At 37.6% G+C, this 18,237-nt stretch overlaps 1 protein-coding gene across 29 annotated transcripts; it reads left to right on the top strand.

Annotated features, from left to right (window-relative positions):
• The first annotated feature begins 5,960 nt into the window (after nucleotides 1-5,960).
• LOC18447447 (uncharacterized) lies at nucleotides 5,961-16,969 on the top strand. Of its 29 annotated transcripts, none has more exons than XR_016042334.1 (10): nucleotides 5,961-6,930; nucleotides 11,650-12,042; nucleotides 12,204-12,424; nucleotides 12,521-12,715; nucleotides 12,836-12,928; nucleotides 13,026-13,916; nucleotides 14,088-14,131; nucleotides 14,918-14,968; nucleotides 15,828-15,895; nucleotides 16,241-16,969. XR_016042334.1 is itself a non-coding variant. In XM_088849291.1 (10 exons), exons 1-10 carry the CDS (start codon nucleotides 6,639-6,641, stop codon nucleotides 16,251-16,253), a joined length of 1,431 nt encoding a protein of 476 aa, XP_088705417.1. In that variant the 5' UTR covers nucleotides 5,961-6,638; the 3' UTR covers nucleotides 16,254-16,969. The 29 variants fall into 29 exon arrangements, 6 of the variants coding, with proteins under 6 accessions (XP_088705417.1, XP_011628225.1, XP_011628226.1 ...); XR_016042335.1 differs by having other exon boundaries at nucleotides 14,918-14,953; nucleotides 16,229-16,969; XR_016042331.1 differs by having other exon boundaries at nucleotides 14,918-14,953.
• Nucleotides 16,970-18,237: the final 1,268 nt, after the last annotated feature.

The raw sequence follows: 18,237 nt of genomic DNA on the forward strand, positions 1-18,237 counted from the left end.
GGTCTGACATTATATTCGTATGACCACATCATGTTTGCCCCAATATAATTTCTTATGTACGAGAAAATGCATTTTCATGAAAAAATATATAACTTGAGGATATTTCTTATGTACAAGAAAATGACTTTTTTGACTTGAGGATATTTGCAATAAAAGTTAATTTTGGGGTAAAAATTGAGAAAAAAAACAGATTGAAGGGAAATTATCTAGAAAATCAACTTTGGGGGAAGGGCCGCAGGAGAGGGGGGGGGGGGGGGATGGGGGTGTTATGTGATTTTTCTTGTTATTTAACACTTTAACATTTTATTTTTTTTCAACTATTCTAACTCATGATCAAGTATATTTTGACAGATCTTTTGAAATTTAAATAAGGGTGCAGTTTGCATATGGATGCATCCGTAGGTGTGGAGGTAAGGTGCACCTTCAAATTTTATCATTGTATATAATTTTGATGTAAAATATTCTTACGATTATCTCAAAATCTATTTTTATATCTGATTATAAAAATTTAAATTTTTAAAATGGTTAAAATCAAGTAGATCTATAAACATATTAAAATCTTGAAAATGGACGGTGTAGATAATATGTTGTAAAATGCACTATTTTAGATACTTAAAATCTTTTTATTTTTCATAGTCATACATCTCGTTGTCAAGATGATCAAGCAAAGGGTTTTTCAACATTAAAACTATCTTTTCCAATGGATTTTTGAGGGGCATCCAAAGTTCTACATTATAAACCATTACAAACAGCCACGAAGATGGATGACGAACCCATCATGTGAGATCTATGCATATTTAAGATTGATGTTTTTCTGGATTGGATTGTAAATTTATTGCATTATTCAGATCCAAAGCTATCAGATCATAGGAAATTCCAGCAAAGCTTTGGTTTTTCCTTTGATTTTTGGAGGTTAAATTACATAGGTAAAGACATTCTGACGTATGGCTAGGCTCTAGACGAAGAACAGTGCCCCAACTGTGAAAACTAGATTTTCCTGAAGAATTTGAAGAGAAGCCGCATTGTACGGTGTGGGGTTGAAGCAAAGTGTCCTAATCTTGGAGGCGAAACCCTGGGTTGAGGGCATGATCAATTTAGAGAGAGAAAGTGCAGCTCCAAGAATATATGTGTTTAGCGAGATGGAAGCAGAAGCTGTAACTTGATGAGAGAGAAAAACCCTAGTTTCAGGCGTCCATCCAAACTTTATCACAAGATACAATTTTTGTATCAACAATCTTTTGGATGACCATTTGGGGCTGAATCTGTAGGTGGTTCTGCTAAATTAAGCAGAGGCTTTGAGAGGGGAAGTTTCAGGCTTGAAAGAGATGGGTTTCAGGAGGACCATTTCGGCTGCCATTTTTTTGGAATTCGATTTTGGGGGAGGAAAGTTTTTTCCTGATTTTTTGGGGTGAGGAAGTTTTAGCAAAGGATTTGGAGGAGGTTTTACGGACGTTTTGGAGGGCCCTCTCTCTATTTTCTTCTTTAGAATGAGAAGGGAGTGATTGGAAATCTTGTAGCTTTAATGGGGAGAGAGATGCAGAGGAGGGAGGTGAAGATGTTGTGGTCACTATTAGGTATGATCTGTCAGGAGGACTTCTGTCAGGTGCGAAGTTCCCCGTGGTGGGTTATTTCTCTCCCCAAACAACTAACATTTTTGGGCTTTCAGATTGGGCTAAAAGAAGTTGGAGCCTGACTTATGCTTCAAAGGTTAAAATAATTGGGGATAATAAGATCATCTTCTTTCTTCGTACTAAGGAAGACTCGATGATGGCAATGACGAACCGTTATGTTCGTATTAGGGGGAAGCTTCTGTCCCTTGACCTTTGGAAACCATATTCCCATCTCTTTTATTTATAGAAAGGAAGTATGTGGATCACGTTATTAGGTGCCTTTCATGTTTAGTCGTTGTTTACTTTCGTAAATTGGCTAACAAGTATGGGGAGTTCTGTGATGTTGATAAGGCAGCTTTTGGTGGGGTTGATTTTGCGATTTGTTAGGATTCATAGCTGAAAACTATGTGGGGCCCTCTTTCCTAAGAAGCTGACTCTTTAGGTGGATAAAGAATTTTTTTCCATAGCTGTATTGCAAGAAACAAAGGACAGAAACACTGACCTTCCTGGCTTGCAGAAGGTTACCAATGAAATGGTGGAAAAAAGTGGAAAAAATGGTTGGCAGGAGGTGGTTCGATGTCTTAAACCTCTGCCGGTACATGTAAATTCCAGCCACTTGCAGCTAGATTGCTATCGGAATTTTAGGGCAGGGAAGAGGAAGTTTCAAAATTTGAAAATCCGCAAGCGTTGGATTCCAGTTGGACGTTTTGCCAATTTACCGGCGGCTTCCTCGTCGAGCGTTACAGATTGCGTTGAAGGTCCACGTGAGGTCTCAGTTTGTGCGGGACCATCAAAATTGGGATTGTGTCAAGCCAAAAGTATGGTAGGAATATCTCTGAGCCAAGGTTTTGAGGCACAGTTTTCGGGAGTTGTGCTGACGACGGATGGAGGAAACATCGTAACACAAGCCTATCCGCAGGCACGCTCAAAAGTGAGTTTAAGGCGTTGGAAAGAGCCTCCGTTAGGGTTAAGGTTCTTGTTCTTTTGCTTGCGGGTATTCGTCTTAGGTGGACAACTGCCCTTCAAGTTGTGCTTGCCAGTTTGGCAACTATGTATCCACTGTGGCACCGCCGAGCAGCCAGAAAAAACCGTGTTTCCCAAAGGCAGGCTTTTGATCTTTTGGTTGTTAATTTGCTGCCATTGGTGGTGATAGAGGAAGGTGCTAAAGCCCATGGCAATGGTGGAAGAGGAAGTGCTGGAACCTTCCACAATGGCTTTGCTAGAGGAAGGACCACCTATGCAAGAAGCAAAGCAAGCGATGGTGGCGATAGTGGAAGTCGAAGCAACTACCCCCCTCTTTATGGTTCGTGAGGAACAAGCGCTGCTTCTGCACTTGACAACGGTGCCATCTGGGGATGCAACTCAGGTCTCTTCTGAGGTGATGACTCTGAGTGATCATGTTGTGGCTACAGGTGGCCCGTTGGTGTGCAACAATCTGGCCAGAGTGCTCAGGCAGAGGCTATTATTGGCTAGATAGTGGAGTGGATTTTGATCTGCCAATCAGGGTGGTTTTTAAAGAAATCGTTGAGAAGCTCAGGGCTGAAAAAATAAGAGTCTCTAATGCAAGGAAGAAGATACCTGAAATGGAGAAGAATGGTGGAGATGGTGGTGAGAGTACTCCTGTTAAGGAAGTGGCCAAAAAGAAAAAAGAAAGGCAAAAGCCCAATGAAGGGCACTAGATCATCTGTTCGGCTGATGGTTCGTGGTCGGCGACCTGGTACTGCTGCTGGTATTGTCATTCGAGATGAACAAGCTGTTGAAATCCCCTCTTCACCATCATCTATGGAAGTAGCTTTTGATGAGACCATGGAGGAGGCGTTGATGCTAAAAGAGGTCTATTTTGCGTCTAGGGAGGATGGTTTAGGTTCTTCCTTTCCTAAATTTTCTTAATGCTTATACTTTCTTGGAACATAAGAGGTCTGGGTGACCTCAGACGGAAAAACGATGTTCAATTTTTTGTTAGTAAGTATAAACTTACTGCTCTTGTCTTGTAGGAAACCAAACTCCCCAGTTCTAGTCTATCTGGCGTGAGGGATGTTTGGGGTCCTGGAGCAGTAGATTTTGTGGGTATTGACTCAATTGGTCTATCTGGTGCTATTTGGATTTTGTGGGACCTTTATGTTTTGCTTTCTTTTTGTGTAGTTAAAAAATACTATTTTGTGCTTGTTGGTTTTGTGGGTATTGAAGCGTATTTTCAATGGGGTATTATGAATGTGTATGGTCCCCATGTTGTTGCTCAGAAAGAAAGTTTTATCTCAGATAGGACTGAAGTGATTTCTCAGTTTGACTTTCCGATCTATATTGGGGGGGATTTTAATTTTACTAGATGGCCGGAAGAGTGCTATTTTGGTGGGGTGATTACTTTGGCCATGCGTCTCTACAATAGATTCATAGAAACCCATGCTCTTATAGATTTACCCATGCAAATCCAAATTTTACTTGGACCAATGAGAGTATTTCTAATATGTTAATGTCCAAGATTTATATGTTCCTGGTGTCTACCGAGTGGTCTGAAACCTTTCCTTTATCATCTGTTAAAGCCCTCCGTAGACTTTCATTGGATCATATTCCTATTTTGTTAACTCTAAGCTTTGGTCGGGGGGCTCAAAACTTTTTAGATTTGAAATTGGGCAGTTATAGTAGAAGGAGGTTCTTGACCTTATCAAAAGTAGCTGGGAGAATTCTATCTTCGTTGGGTCTCTAGACTTCTAAATCCATAAGAAGCTCATGAATATTAAATATAAACTTATGGATTGGAAAAGAAAAAAGTACTTTTTTGTTAAAAAGAAAATTGAACAAGTGTTGAAAAATCATGTGGAATATCAATCTTCCATATAACAGAATCCCTGACTCTATTTTCTTTGAACTCTGTAGACTACTAAGGTTATTGGAGGAGGTCTATATTCCTCAAAATGCTGATGAGGAGGTAGTTTGGGAGATTGATAAAAATGTAATATATTCAGTGAAGTCTATGTATTAGTTGCTCTTCCATGATAGATGGAAATAGTCTAGGCTCGAAATAGCCATCACTTGGAAACGACTTCTACCTTTCAAAGTGTAAAGTTTTTATGGCTGGCGGTTCAAAATAAAGTTTTAACGGTAGATAATCTCATCAAGAGAGGAAAAATATTACTAAATATTTGCTTAATGTGTAAGGAGGATGGAGAATCTAGTGATCATCTTTTTCTCTATTGTCCTTATTCTCTTTGTATTTGGAGTTGGTTCTTTGTACAACTTGGGATTGCTTTTATAATGCCGCCTTCAGTTGCTGGAATTTTACAAAATCTGACATTTGATTTACCACAGACTGGGATTATTATTTAGCAAATTACTAGAGGCATCATTTTATGGGAAATCTGAAAAGAGAGAAACGTGAGAGTTTTTTATGGGAGGAGTATGCCTTTTGAGAAAATCTTGGATAAGATCTTGTATTCAATATGGCTATATCTTTCGGTTACTATAGTTGACTAGGATATATCAAAAGTGGATGTTAGGAGAAATTTAATTAATCTTTTCCACATAGGTTTCTTAAAGTGCAGACCTAAAGAAAGATGGGTGGCCCTGGCCTTTGGGATCTACAAGCTTAATTTTGACGGTAGTTCGTTTGAGAATCTGGGTCAAGCTGGTTTTGGCGGTGTACTAGGGATTGCCGTCGGAATGTTATATTTACGTATACAAGTCCACTTAGGATATGTACAACTAATTTTGCAGAACTTTATATTCTTTTTTACGGCTTGCGCATCTTTGTGGTGAGAAATTTGAGGTGGTATTGCATCCTTGAAGGGGATTATCTGAATGTCATTAGGTGGTGTGAGGGGGAACAAAAGGGAGTTCAAATCTTTGCTACTACAAATTTTGGACTTTTGTTCTATCTCTTCTTTCTCCTTTGGTCATATATATAGGGAGGCCAATGTCTCGGTTGACTCTTTTACCAAATGAGGCTCCTTCCATTCTGAAACTATTGTTTATGATTTTGTAATATCTTTCTAGCTTAATACAATTTCGAAACTTTTATAAAAAAAAAAAAAAAAAAGAGTAGCATCCTTATATAAACTTTTTCCTTTAAATAAATATATATATAAAATATTAACCGGTTGATATGTCATGTGTATTTTGATTAATTTATCTTAAAAAAAATGATTATCTTAGGAATCAATCCAAGGAGCCCACTTTCTAAAGGCCAATCCTGAAATTTATTTGTAGAGTCGCATGCACTTTCATATATGAACCCCACCACCAACTATGGGCTGCATCCCAGTGGATGTGAAAAGTTCCATCAAATTTAATTTTATAGAAGTATTTGGAGTCCGCCCGGTACTAACCAGAAGCTTGCGCCGCAGTAGTTTCAGCACCGCCCAAATTCACCCGAATTCAAAACCCTTCTGTTTACTGTAAAAGTCAGGGTTAGGGTTCTTTAACTTTCAGCACTGAGATTAGGGTTTTTCTGCCTGCATTCTCTGTAATTTGGGGTTCACTCGCTGCACTAAAGGAGCGAGTGTATGCAGAGGAGAGTGGCTTTAGTGTTGCAGGGTTTAGTTTTGAGTATAGAGGTTTTCTCAAGTTCTGGCTAAAGGGTTCAGTAGTGACTTATGGGAAATTAGGGTTTTTGAGTTCAAGTTATGGAGCATTTGGGAGCAGGGATGAGTTGACTGATGTACAATTTGTGAAAGATTTGCTTCCGTTGTTGGGTTTGAATTGTGTTTCTGCTCTGATTGAAATGCTGATTTTTTCCATTTTTCACTGCAAATTATGGTAGTCTCAATCTAAACATGTAGAAGGATTGCCACTGTATCAGCTCGAATGCTAGGGTTTCCATTTTTGTGGTTGAAACTCTGGCATTTTTCATGCTATCAACTGGAAGTTAGGGTATCTTGACTTCGTAGATGGAATGCAGCATTTAATGGTGGATATCAACGTAATGTTGCTGAGCGATGTCCATATCATTTCCAAAATTGGAATCTTCATTGCTCTGACCGAGTAGTTGGGCTTTATGTTTTCACAAATATTTAGGGTTTCAGCACTCTATTGATGGAGCAGGTTGAGACTGACATCAATAGAGTACTACAGGATCATCATAAGATCAGTTCAAATGTGAGAAGTGAAGAGGCAAAGATAGATAGGTTAAGCAGAGAAATCAAGGATTTGGAAGAGAGAGTGAGAATTGGCGAATCAAGCGAGCTTGATAGGCAAAGGATGCATAATTTACTGAATTATCAGTCCACTCTTATTATGCGAGCATCATCACGAACACAGCTCCTTCGTGCACTCCATGAAGACCTTCTTGTGCTCTTTACCAGGAGGAAGCAACTTCGACAAACTGGTATACTGATGTGGATTTTGTTTGTTTATTTTTTATTTATTTGGATTTGTGTATTCGATTAAGTAGTTCCATGACAATAGCAATTATGCTTAATTTTTACAATTTAAGTTATTCTCTTTAATTTTTTACAGTTGCTTGTTGGGTTTGTCAATCAGTTTTGTAATACAGTAGCTTGATACTTTTGTTTCTCTTTCTGAATATCTTACTCTTAGTCTTTTTAGAGTCATTTGAAAAGTTCAATTAACTACAGAAGGAATTGATGTTTTAGTATGCTATAAACTTATTTATTCTTCAGCACCATGTTCATCCTGAAAAAGGGCTTATTCTAACTGTAAGAGAAAGGCTCAATGTCCCAAATTATCATCACCATCATCATTCCAGCCTTATCCCAACTATTTGAGGTCAGCTATGAATCTTGTTCCTGCTTAACCGGTGTTGTTCTAGGTTGATGCTGCACATGATCAGACTACCAAAGTCTACTTTCCCTCGTCTTATTGCCTATTGGAGCTATCCCTAAGTTCCAACAGATGTATTCATTCAGAATTCTGTCATTTCTTGCCTTGCCACTCATCCATCTCACCATTCTCATCTCAACTATACTCATTCTATGGTTATGTTGTTTTTTGACTGCACAACATTCTGTCTCATAAAGTATGACTGGTCTTACAGCCGTCCTATAGAACTTCCACTCCAGTTTCATTGGTATATGACAATCACATAAGAATCTGGAAGCGCATCTCCCTTTAGTCCACCCACCTCTAATTCTATGCGCGACAACTTCTTCAGTCTCTCAATTCTCATGGATTATCGACTCAAGATATCGAAAATAATCCTACGTACTTCTTGATGTCTCAACTTGTCAAAAGGCCCAAAAAAAGGTCCCCCTGATAGTGGAAGCAATTGTATTTGTTTTCCCAAGAATGTCTATTATCCCATGGTAATGGAATAGAATCTGGTCTTGGAAAATGCAACTGTTAGAGTAGGGGGTTTATCATATTAGGAGGTGGCCATTTGGTTTGCAAGCCAAAACGAGTAAGGGAGATGGTGAAGCAATGGAAAGGAATGTTTGTAAAAAAGTTAAAGCAAATGACTTTATCCTTCTTGTTGCAACCTGATGCATACTGTAGGGTAGGAGGGTTGAGAAGCACTCAATTGCAGAATGAGGAATCCCAAATACTGGATCCCAATAAGGTTGTGTACCTAACTAATACAAAATAGGCGCGTAGAAAAATTGGACAAGTGCGATTAATAAAGCAAAAGTACACCGCAAGATTTCAAGATTTACATGGTTCCCCCTAAAGGGGCTGTTTTATTGTTTCGGGTAACATATGGTATACCTCTCTCCAAACCTTGGTAGAATCCTCTCCGATTTCCCCTTCTAAACACATTGACCCCATCCAACAACATCGCCAATCAATCTTCGTCTTTTCCATTGTTACCTAGAGAACTTTGAGAGCAATTGATGCTCTCTCTCTAGAAAAAGGAAATTAGGCAAACTCAAAACCCATGGCAAAGGAAAACTACCTCCCTCTCTTTTTCTTTTTTTGTAATTAAACTACCTCCCTCTCGTAGATGCCATGTTTCTTTGTAAAAGATTTCCTTTCTCTCTCACTTGGAAGCCCAACCACTCTCTTTCTTCTTTCTCTCTCTCTAAAAGCCAAATTCCATGACCCATAATAGAGTAACCACAAAAGGATGTGTATTACCTTTCTTTGATCCCCCCATATATAGAGAGAGCATCACGAGGTTGTTTGACAACTAGAAATTTGTTTGCCAAAGGGAGAAGTTACTTGAAGGCTGTAGCAATTCCTAGTTTGGCAACCACAAATACTATTATTAAAATGAGGAGTTAGAAGCCTACGTTTTTAAAATATGAGAAATTTTGTCTTCCACCCCTCCCATGGAAAGTAAATTTCTCAAAAAATGAGAAAAGACAACTTCCTCATTTTATGGAACATTTGGTCATTTTGAAAACATTGGATCTATCTTCATCCAATTTTTGTTTTTTCCAAAATCGGATCGAGTGGAATTCGGAAAGTGTGTGCATCTCATTGAGGCACATTAAATAATTAAACAAAATAAAATGTCCGACCTTTACAATTTCAAGGGTGTTTTGGTCATTTTAATTTTTTAGAAATACGTATATATACTTTTTAGCAGGTGGACTAGCGTGAGAAGTACAAAAGCGTAAAATTTTAGCCCAGTCCAAATTATGGGATGTAAAATAAAATTGAGATACTCACCATGCTCTTTAACTCTCCAATCAAGATCCAACGATTGAGATTCATGGTGTTTGATCAATAGTGTTGCAGGTGAACTATATTTTTTGAACATGTGTTGTAGGTGAACTATAATTTAGACTATTTGGTCATTTTGAAAATTTTAGTCCTATCTTCATCCATTTTTAACTTTTTTTCCAAGATCATATCAAGATATGCACTCCTCATTGAGGTGCACTGGTAAAAAGTATTTAAAAAATATTTCAACAAAATAAAGACCAAAATGCCTCTCAAAGTTTCAGGGTCGGTCCGGTCATTTATTTTTTGAAATATTTTTTTTAGATTTTTTAAAGGTGCGTGAGGGTAAGAACTATAATCGTTTAAAATTTTAGCTGAATTTGATACATAAGAAAATAAAATTACAATACTCATACATGCTCTCAACCGTCTAATCAAGTTTCGATGGTTTAGATAGAGTCTATCCATTTTGTTCGTATTGTGGATGAGCTACGGCCTCTAATCAATAAAAAGTTCAGAATATTCCAGGTTAAACTAAACACAATTTTTCAGAATCCCTAGAATTCCAGACAGTTTAACCAAATATAGTATTTTCCACTACCAGGTACTCAAATTTCTAGAGTCCAGATTCAGACTTTGAGACTGCTTATTCACTTATAAATTATAAAAAATATAGAAGCATAAGAAATTCATTTTTTGGAAGGGTAACCAAGAGAAACGTATTCCTTGAGAAACCAAGCTTATTGTGGTTCTATCCCCTTGGCTTAGGTTTGTTTGGTTTCGGCCTTGATGGATATGCCTTTTCCACAAAATGCCTTGCCCGCATCTCCTACATTTTGAGCGGGCTGTCCTATTGACCCCTTCTTTTAACATACTATAAAACACTGTTTGTTTGCCGCATTTACATTACGTGGGGGGGGGGGGGGGGTTATTTGGAACTCCCAAAGAGGGGAGCACATGGGAGCCTTGACCGACTACAGAATATAAGGTATTATGCCCTGTAGTGGTTTCAAAGCCTTTGCAAACTTACTACTACGGTCAGTGTTTTAAAAAATGGCCCAAGCTCAGCGTCTAGGTGCCCAAGGGGCCCAGGCTGCCTCGCCTAGGCTTGGGAGGGCGTATACAAGCGCCAGATCCTGGGCGGGTGCCCAATGCCCAGTCCTGGGAGGGTGCCCAGGAACTGAGCCCCATTTCAGCTGGAAACGATAGCCCTTGTAGGGAAATTTGGGGCTTTTTGACCCATCAAACTGGGGAAAAAGGTTGTGTTCTAAGCCCCCCTACGTGGAAAAAAAATTCAATCCTAAGTAAAATCAACCAAAATTGTTGCTTTTGCAGGTCTCTTTGAATCGAGAAAAATTGTAAAATTTGAATAATCATCCCAAAGCTTGGCCAATCTTATTGGAATTATTTTTAGGGTGCTAGTGAGGGTACTAGTAGACTTTTTGATGAAAAACCTAAACAATAATCTCCTCTTTCTTTTCTTTTGAATTCCATTTTATCTTTTATATTGCATCATTTTGTATTGGGCTTATTGGAGACTTGGAGTCTATTTGTATGATGATTGTATGTCATTATGGAGTTTAAAGCTTTGGAGACTAACACGAATAAGGACTGTTTATGTTTTTCACTAATTTTTCAATGATTTGAAGTTTTGAACACGTTTCAACATTCATGCACATAAATTTGCATAAAATATTAGTTAGAATACACATAAATGCAAGAAAATACAAAATTAACACAAATATCTACATATATGTGCATTTGGACTGCACATGTGCATATTTCTGAAATTCTTTCACCTCAGGGTGCCTGAGGTTCTGGTCGCCCACCTAGGTGCCGGGTGCCTTACGCCTGGCCAGCTCCCCAGGGGCTGCCTAGTGTTTTTTGAAACTATGAGTACAGTAAAATTGGTATTCTAGCTGATATCTTGGTATTCTGTTCCAAGAGTGACTTAGATGGTGAAGATTAAAGATCTTGCCAATACTATCCCTCTGGGCACCCTAATAGATCACATGTATTATTTGAATTATTTAGAATTCTTCTGTGTCTAAGTACATATTTATCTCTAATTCTCTATTTAACTTCCAAAAGTCAGAGATATCCTCTATTACACCCAAAAATATTTTGGAAATGTATCAGGTTAGGCAAGTATGGAAACGGAAGAGGCGAATATAGCTTTTTGTGCCTGTTGATTTTTCCATTCTTTGTTTCTACTTACTAGGTTTTCTCTATAACTGCATTTGATGTTTCTTTTTTGGTTCAGTATGAAAGGATTTTTGACCACTCACTGCTACTAGATTTCTGTGTACTTAATGATGTATTTCCTTCTTAGCAATTAAAGAAATTAATCAAGCAGTTTTACTGATTAAAGGCAAATCGCTAAAACTGTCAATTGTTGACTTTGTAAAGCTATTAGTAGCAGCTAATGTTGATTGGTGTTTGGCTTTCCATATCCTCAAACTGACTTGCATCTTTTAATCAGATACTACAGGTGGGTCTTCTGTTGATGCAATGCCTAATGTTTCTCTCAGCTCTGGGTTATCAAGTGGAGATGATGATAATCAAGAGTTCCCTAGCGACTGTTCATTGCCTGTGTCATTGGATATTTTGAGAATGAATGATGATCACAATGAAAACTTGGATGAAGTGACCACTGAGCAGGAGCAACTACCGCTAAGTTTGAAAATGCTTCAAATTAATATGAATGAGGATGCATGCTTGACTCAAGATGATGGCGGTGCGTATGGGGATCTCCAATATAAGAATAATATCCTTGATAACATTGCAATGAGCATTTTAGATCCAAATACCAATGTTGATAACATTTTTAAAGAAGCAATGGAAAATTCCGAGTTCCCCTGTGAGGATAGTGAAGGTAATTATGTTTCTAAATGCACCTGGTGTCTTCAAAGTTAACTGCTTTACCTGCTTTCTGCTTGTTAATTTTGGTGCTTATTAACCTGTTCCACATCCTTAGAATTGGGCTTCTACAGTATGGTAAGGTTTTTGATGCATTGTTGTCAAACACTATTTCAGGTTCAAAAAAGGTATCTAGGAGAACGGGGAAAGTAACTTACCGTAATTTACCAAGGCGTTTGACTGTGGACTTTGACGAAAGCGGCAATCCTACCGGCCCAAATGCTGGGGGCTTTAAAAGATCAATTAATTCATATGTCTGCCATTTTTTGCCTGTCAACTTTAAGCAAATTGGTGATGTTCCTGTTGAAGATTACAAGGCAGTTCTGAATGTGTTGACGGTATGTAACTTGCATGTTGGTGCTATGTAACATGGAAAGCTCTAATGTGATAATAATATTTTCTGATACAATTGTCTTTACTTTTATCTTGTCCAGGAAAGATATAATTTTGACCTTAATCGGAGCTATACGCGCAAAAAAATCTCATCTTGTTATCGACAACACAAGTACAAGCTATTGGTCCAGGTCAAGAAAGACTTTGATAGAGGTGTTGAGCCACAAAAACCATCCTATGTTAAACAAGAGGACTGGGATGCATTTGTGGCTAAGACCAAAGATGAAGAATTTGATGTGAGTAATCTTATATACATATAGAACAATAATATATGCAGAAGAATATATAGTTTTGTTAAACATTTGTTTTGGGAAGAAAACTTCTGTTTTGCATGACTTGCTCTACGTATACTACAGAGGATCAGTAAGAAGAATAAAGCCAGCAGGAGTCAACAGAGTTCTCTTAACCGCAAGGGTCTCTTGGGTGCCTCTGTCCATAAAAGGAAGCTGGTGAGAACATAGCCCTACCAGCTGGATTGAAATCTGTAGTTATTTCATGATTAGTTTCTTAATACGTGTGGTTCTTGAATGTGACTGTGGACTGCAGAAAGGATCAGACCAAAGTGATATGGTGGATATTATGTGGTCAAAGGTACACAAGCCCAAGCGAGGTGTGTTATTTTTTTTATTTTTTTATTTTGGGTAAGTCAGTGGGGATTTGGGCCCCTACCCGTTTTTCATTAATAAATAAGAATAGTACAAAAGGATAAAGAGAGGTGTGTTATATTTCTCCCTTCAAATAGTTGTATTGGCTTAGTTTTTCATTTACTTGTTCTCCAAAGATCTTTTCCCCTTCCTAACTTTATTCAAAGTGTAGTTAGGGAGGGGTTGGATGTGTTAAAATCAGCTATTTTGAGTAGAATAATTTCTTACTGCATGAAGCCAGCCATTTATAGCTTTAACTCCCTGCTTAGAGTTTTGGCTATAATACTATGTGGTTATTTATGAACGGGCAATTTTTATTGGTGGTCATGGCAAGTTTCTCTTAGAGTACTAATTTTCGAGAAAAACGTTTCTATTGGGTTACTAGATTCCTGCTGAATATGGGATGTAGAGACTGTGGAAATGGAACAATGTGGGTCATTTTTCAGTCAAATCCGTTTTGAAATTTATGCTCTATGTCTTCTTGTTTGGATGGCCGTCCGCTCAAGATAATGTTCTCACCATATTCCATCTCTAAAGATGTGAATGCTAGCTCCCTATGTTGTCTTCACATGCACTTTGTTGCTATTTCTCATGGGATATGTGTTCGTATGCAAGTGTGGGCTTCATTGTCATATACCATATTGTCAGACCGTTCCATTCTATCTCTAGTATAAGGCGATACTTTGCAAGTCAGCAGCTGATGTTTGAGGCTCTGCATGTCTTTAAATGTGACTCTCTTATATTCGACTGTTAAATGCTTCAACCGTGCTCTTTGTGCAAGACAATGAAAAACGTGAGTTGCATACAATCCATAGAGATACATAATTTTCCAGATAGATGTCTATTTCCCATGAATATTGTATTCTGTTGGTTTTCTATTTCATTTGTTGAATTTATTAGGCTTATTGACATGAGCTGTTTGCTGATGTTCTTACGTACTGGTTTCCTTTACCTTTGTTCTAAGGTCGTCCGAGGAAGTTATTAGCAGCTGTGGAAGAAGACCATGATGTAAGATTTGGTATTTTCTGATTTACTTCCAAGTAGTCCATTGATTATATTGTTACAGTGATGAAGATAACCATTTCAATAGTATTAGTAGTGCTAAAGAGTAAGATCAATAATGATGATGATGATATTGATTAAAATAAGGAAGAGTGTTGGATACTAGTACTGAGCTTCCTACAGTCGCTAGCAATAGCATCACCCAAGCCATCAACTGTAAGGAAGGAACAGCTGGGGAGTGTCTTTCTGCTGTTCAAAATAATAAAAAATTTGACTGAGTTGAGCAGAGGAACAACATATCCTCTTTTTTTTGGACTTTCAGAGGAGGAACAACATACCCAGCTCCACCCTTGACATTGGTTGGTAAGTGTGATGCTAATAAACTGAAGAAACTCAGGTGCTACCATTGCATATGAAGCCTTATAATAATGTCAAATTTGGCTTTTGTTTGAAGCTTTTTCTATTTTAATTTTCTATCAGATAATTAATTATTTTATACATTGGTTTTATGTTAATAACAGTTCTAAGCTTTTTGCAAGTACATATGTTTCTAAATTCAGATTAAATATTTTAAACATGGCAGGAAAATAACTTTTGAACTGTTTTCCATGGGGTAGGCTGTTACTTAACTCTGGTTAAGTTTACTATGAAAATATATGAGCCATTTTCTTTTTAGTGTTTCAGTTTGCGTTGTTCTTGCGTGCATGCATGTAACCTTTATTGGCACTCTGTCCTAGATTCATTTTCGAACTTTTGCCTCAGAATCTAAGTCCTCTTTTCTTTGCTTTGCAGGTCGTGGACAATAACCGTCTAACTACTAACCAAGAGGTTGTTGAATAACAGGTTTAAAGCATCCATCATTTTTTAGCTAATATCTTGGTAGTGATTGTAGAAGTACAGTCATAATAGGACTCGTAACGTGCATTTCATGTGTTAAAATGTCTATGAGACATAAGTTTGTAACATCTCACTATTTGTAACATCATTTGTAGTCAATCCATAAGCTACTCGGTTTGCAATTGTGTGGGAATATGTATCAACTGTGCACTTCATATCATACAACCTAAGTTCCCAAAATGTACGAAAATCTGCCCTAGTAGCCAGCTAGCTAATTTGTTTGCCGTTATGATTGTCAAAGGTCTTGAAGCATCTCTATGTTGGTGGGATAATATAGGGTCCATCTGCAACACAGTCTCTTTTAACTGTTGCAATTTAGTGGAATAAGCTTGGTGTATATGAGGTTCATATGCCATTTTGTATTTAATAGATTGAACTCTTTTTAATCATGCTAGAGGCTAGATCTAATGGTCAATAGTAGTTGGTTTCTTTAATGTTCTTGGTTATTATTACTGAATTTGGGTGGTGAAACCCAACATGGAAAGAAAAATCATGGTTTCATGATTAGCTGGGGTTTTTCATGAGATACAGTATCCTTTCGTGGCAAATTTCATCAGAGATTGAAAAATTATTGTGGGTTTCAGTTTTTCTTTTGCCATTTGTTTCAAGTTAATATAGGGTGTAATTTTGTTTCTTATGTGCGTATAAAGATTGCCAGTTCTCTCATATGACCGATGCACTCAAGTGGCTGTGTTGATTTTCTTATCCATATGCTTCTCTTTAGTAAGGATTGTTGTAGGCGATTTGCAAAGTCCTTAAGGCCTGTAGTTTGTGATTTGACAAGAGCTGTGGGCTTGTGAACCAGGATTTCGGGTCTCTCCGACCCATGAAGACTTATTCAACTAATGATGCAACCCTTCAGTTTGAATATTGGTACGATTGACTTCCCTTTCTCGTTTCCTACATTTCTAATGCTTTCCCATCTTTAAGTAGTTCTGTTTGGAACTTTGGATGGATTAACTACCTTTATGTAGTTGAATGCCATCAAAGCGGAGCATGCAGTTGGCCTTTTTATGTTTGTTTATTGACACAAGTGTTCCAAAATAGATATATGTAATTTTTTTTAAGATCATCTGTATCTAAACACATGTGGAAATGTACTCGTCTTATTTGGATGTATACTGTTAAATTTAAACGGCGCGTGCTATTGTTAATCTGGGCGCGTGTATATATGATGATATGGATTGGTTACCTCAACTTTTTTAGGGCCTTATGCAGGAATTCAACGTGACGTCATTCTATGAGTTCGGGCCATTTTATCCCTGCATTTGCACTCTCCCTTAATTTTATTTCTGTACCTTCTGTGGATATGTTTCCATGTCCATTGATTTGAAGCTGCTATTTCATTGTACAGACATCTCATTGATCCACCGCCCCCCCCCCCCCCCCAAAACAATTGTTGGGAATGTAGTGTGTCTTAGTTTTGATAAATGTAGCCGTCCCCAAGAAGCCAGCATTTCAATGGTTGACAAGATGTCTTCAAGATGGCAAACAAGTTGTACATAGACAATTGAAGGCTGTTGTTGATTGAAGAATCAAAGGTGCGCCAATTTGGAAGGAAAACAACAGAGAGAGAGATAAGAAAACTGGCCTGAATGTTGAGAGGGGTGAACCTTGGCAAGAGCCATCCTCACCAAGCTGGGGGTCTTTTATCAGCCAATGAGAGGAATTAGAGTAAGCTCAATGTGATTGTTACATAAATGTGAATAGTTGAAAATTGATTGAGCCATGCCTTTTTTATGGCCCGTTGTTTCTTGATTGGCTTTTCCTTTATTGAGTCTTGATTCCGTTGACTGTTGAGTGTGAAGCTGTGAATTCATGGCTTGGAGGCAGCCTTTCGGTCTGTATTTTCTTTCCTGATTTGCCTGGTTGGTATTTTCTTCTTTGGACTCTTCAGTCATGTTCTTTCTTTAGTGTTTTATCAATGAGTCTTTTTGTTTGGTGCCATATCAATGTGTCTATTATAAATTTTAGACGACTCAAAAAACAAAAAAAGAAGCAAAGCCAAAAGGTAGAGCATTATTTATCAAAAAGTAGAGGAAAAAAACAGAGCAATGGGTGGTCAGCTTGCCCAGGTCCCATCTGACGAGATTAATCTTAATTCGATGTAATTGTTTTTCTTTTTAGAATGTTAACTCGGTATGGAATTCTAGACGTTTGTGGCGCTTGCCACCCTGATTACTTGCTCTCCTAGAGCTGATGCCTGCCTAATTTTTTTTTGGATGTAATTGTGGAAGTTACCTAAGAGATGTGCCCAAGTTCCTCAATCATCTCCCTTCTAAAATTCTGCAGCTATTAGTGTGGTCATAATATTTTTTGCATGTCTACTTGGAAGTGTCTTTATTTACAGGTGATCCTTTGTTTCCTTCGAATCTGAGTACCAACAATCAGGGTTCTAATGATATTTTTATGCCTTTTTCTCGATACTTGGGTAACATACAAAAAATGTTGTACGTGCTCTACTAAGAAAACATTAGAACTTTAAGAGGCAGGCTTAGAAGTTACTTGTATAGTGGGCTATCACTGGGTGTTCTACCTCCTTCCTAACAACCGACCACCTCCGACCACTTTATCTGAAGCAATATAGGACATGTGTGTGAATATATATATATATATATATATATATATATATATATATATATATATATATATATATATATAAAAGCACTGATCCAGTGCAACGGTTGTATCATATAATAATGAAATGACACTTTTAGAAAACCATGTTTGAGGTGTTTGTATGATCTCAAATTTTGCACGTACACTCGCTTCATCTCAATAACCAATCTCCCCCCAAAAAAAAAAGTTCAATTTGAATGAGAGTATTTACTATTGGTACAAGGTGGTCACATTAATCTTGACCATTAGATGTGAAATTGAGTGGCTGCAATTATTTCATTGAGCAAACTCAAACTTCAAAAGAAAAGAAATTTACCTGAACTTTGTGACACGTCTAAGCGATCAAATTTCACATTGGATAGTTGTAAGTAATTGTGACCACCTTGTATTAAAGGTAAATGATCTTATTGTATAATCCCAATATAATATAGAGCAATGATCCTATGAGGTCTTCCCACACACATATGAGTAGAATCTCAAATGATCACCATCAAATTTGTAACATATCTCTAAAAAAGTCAAGTCTTATACCCATGTAATAACTTTTCTAGAGATCTGTGCCAAATTTGATGGTGGTCTTTTGGGGTCTTACTCGC

The sequence above is a fragment of the Amborella trichopoda genome, chromosome 10 (genome assembly GCF_054954075.1).
Source record: "Amborella trichopoda isolate Santa Cruz 75 chromosome 10, AtrichopodaSantaCruz75HAP2 v2.0, whole genome shotgun sequence".
In the NCBI taxonomy this organism is placed as follows: domain Eukaryota; kingdom Viridiplantae; phylum Streptophyta; class Magnoliopsida; order Amborellales; family Amborellaceae; genus Amborella; species Amborella trichopoda.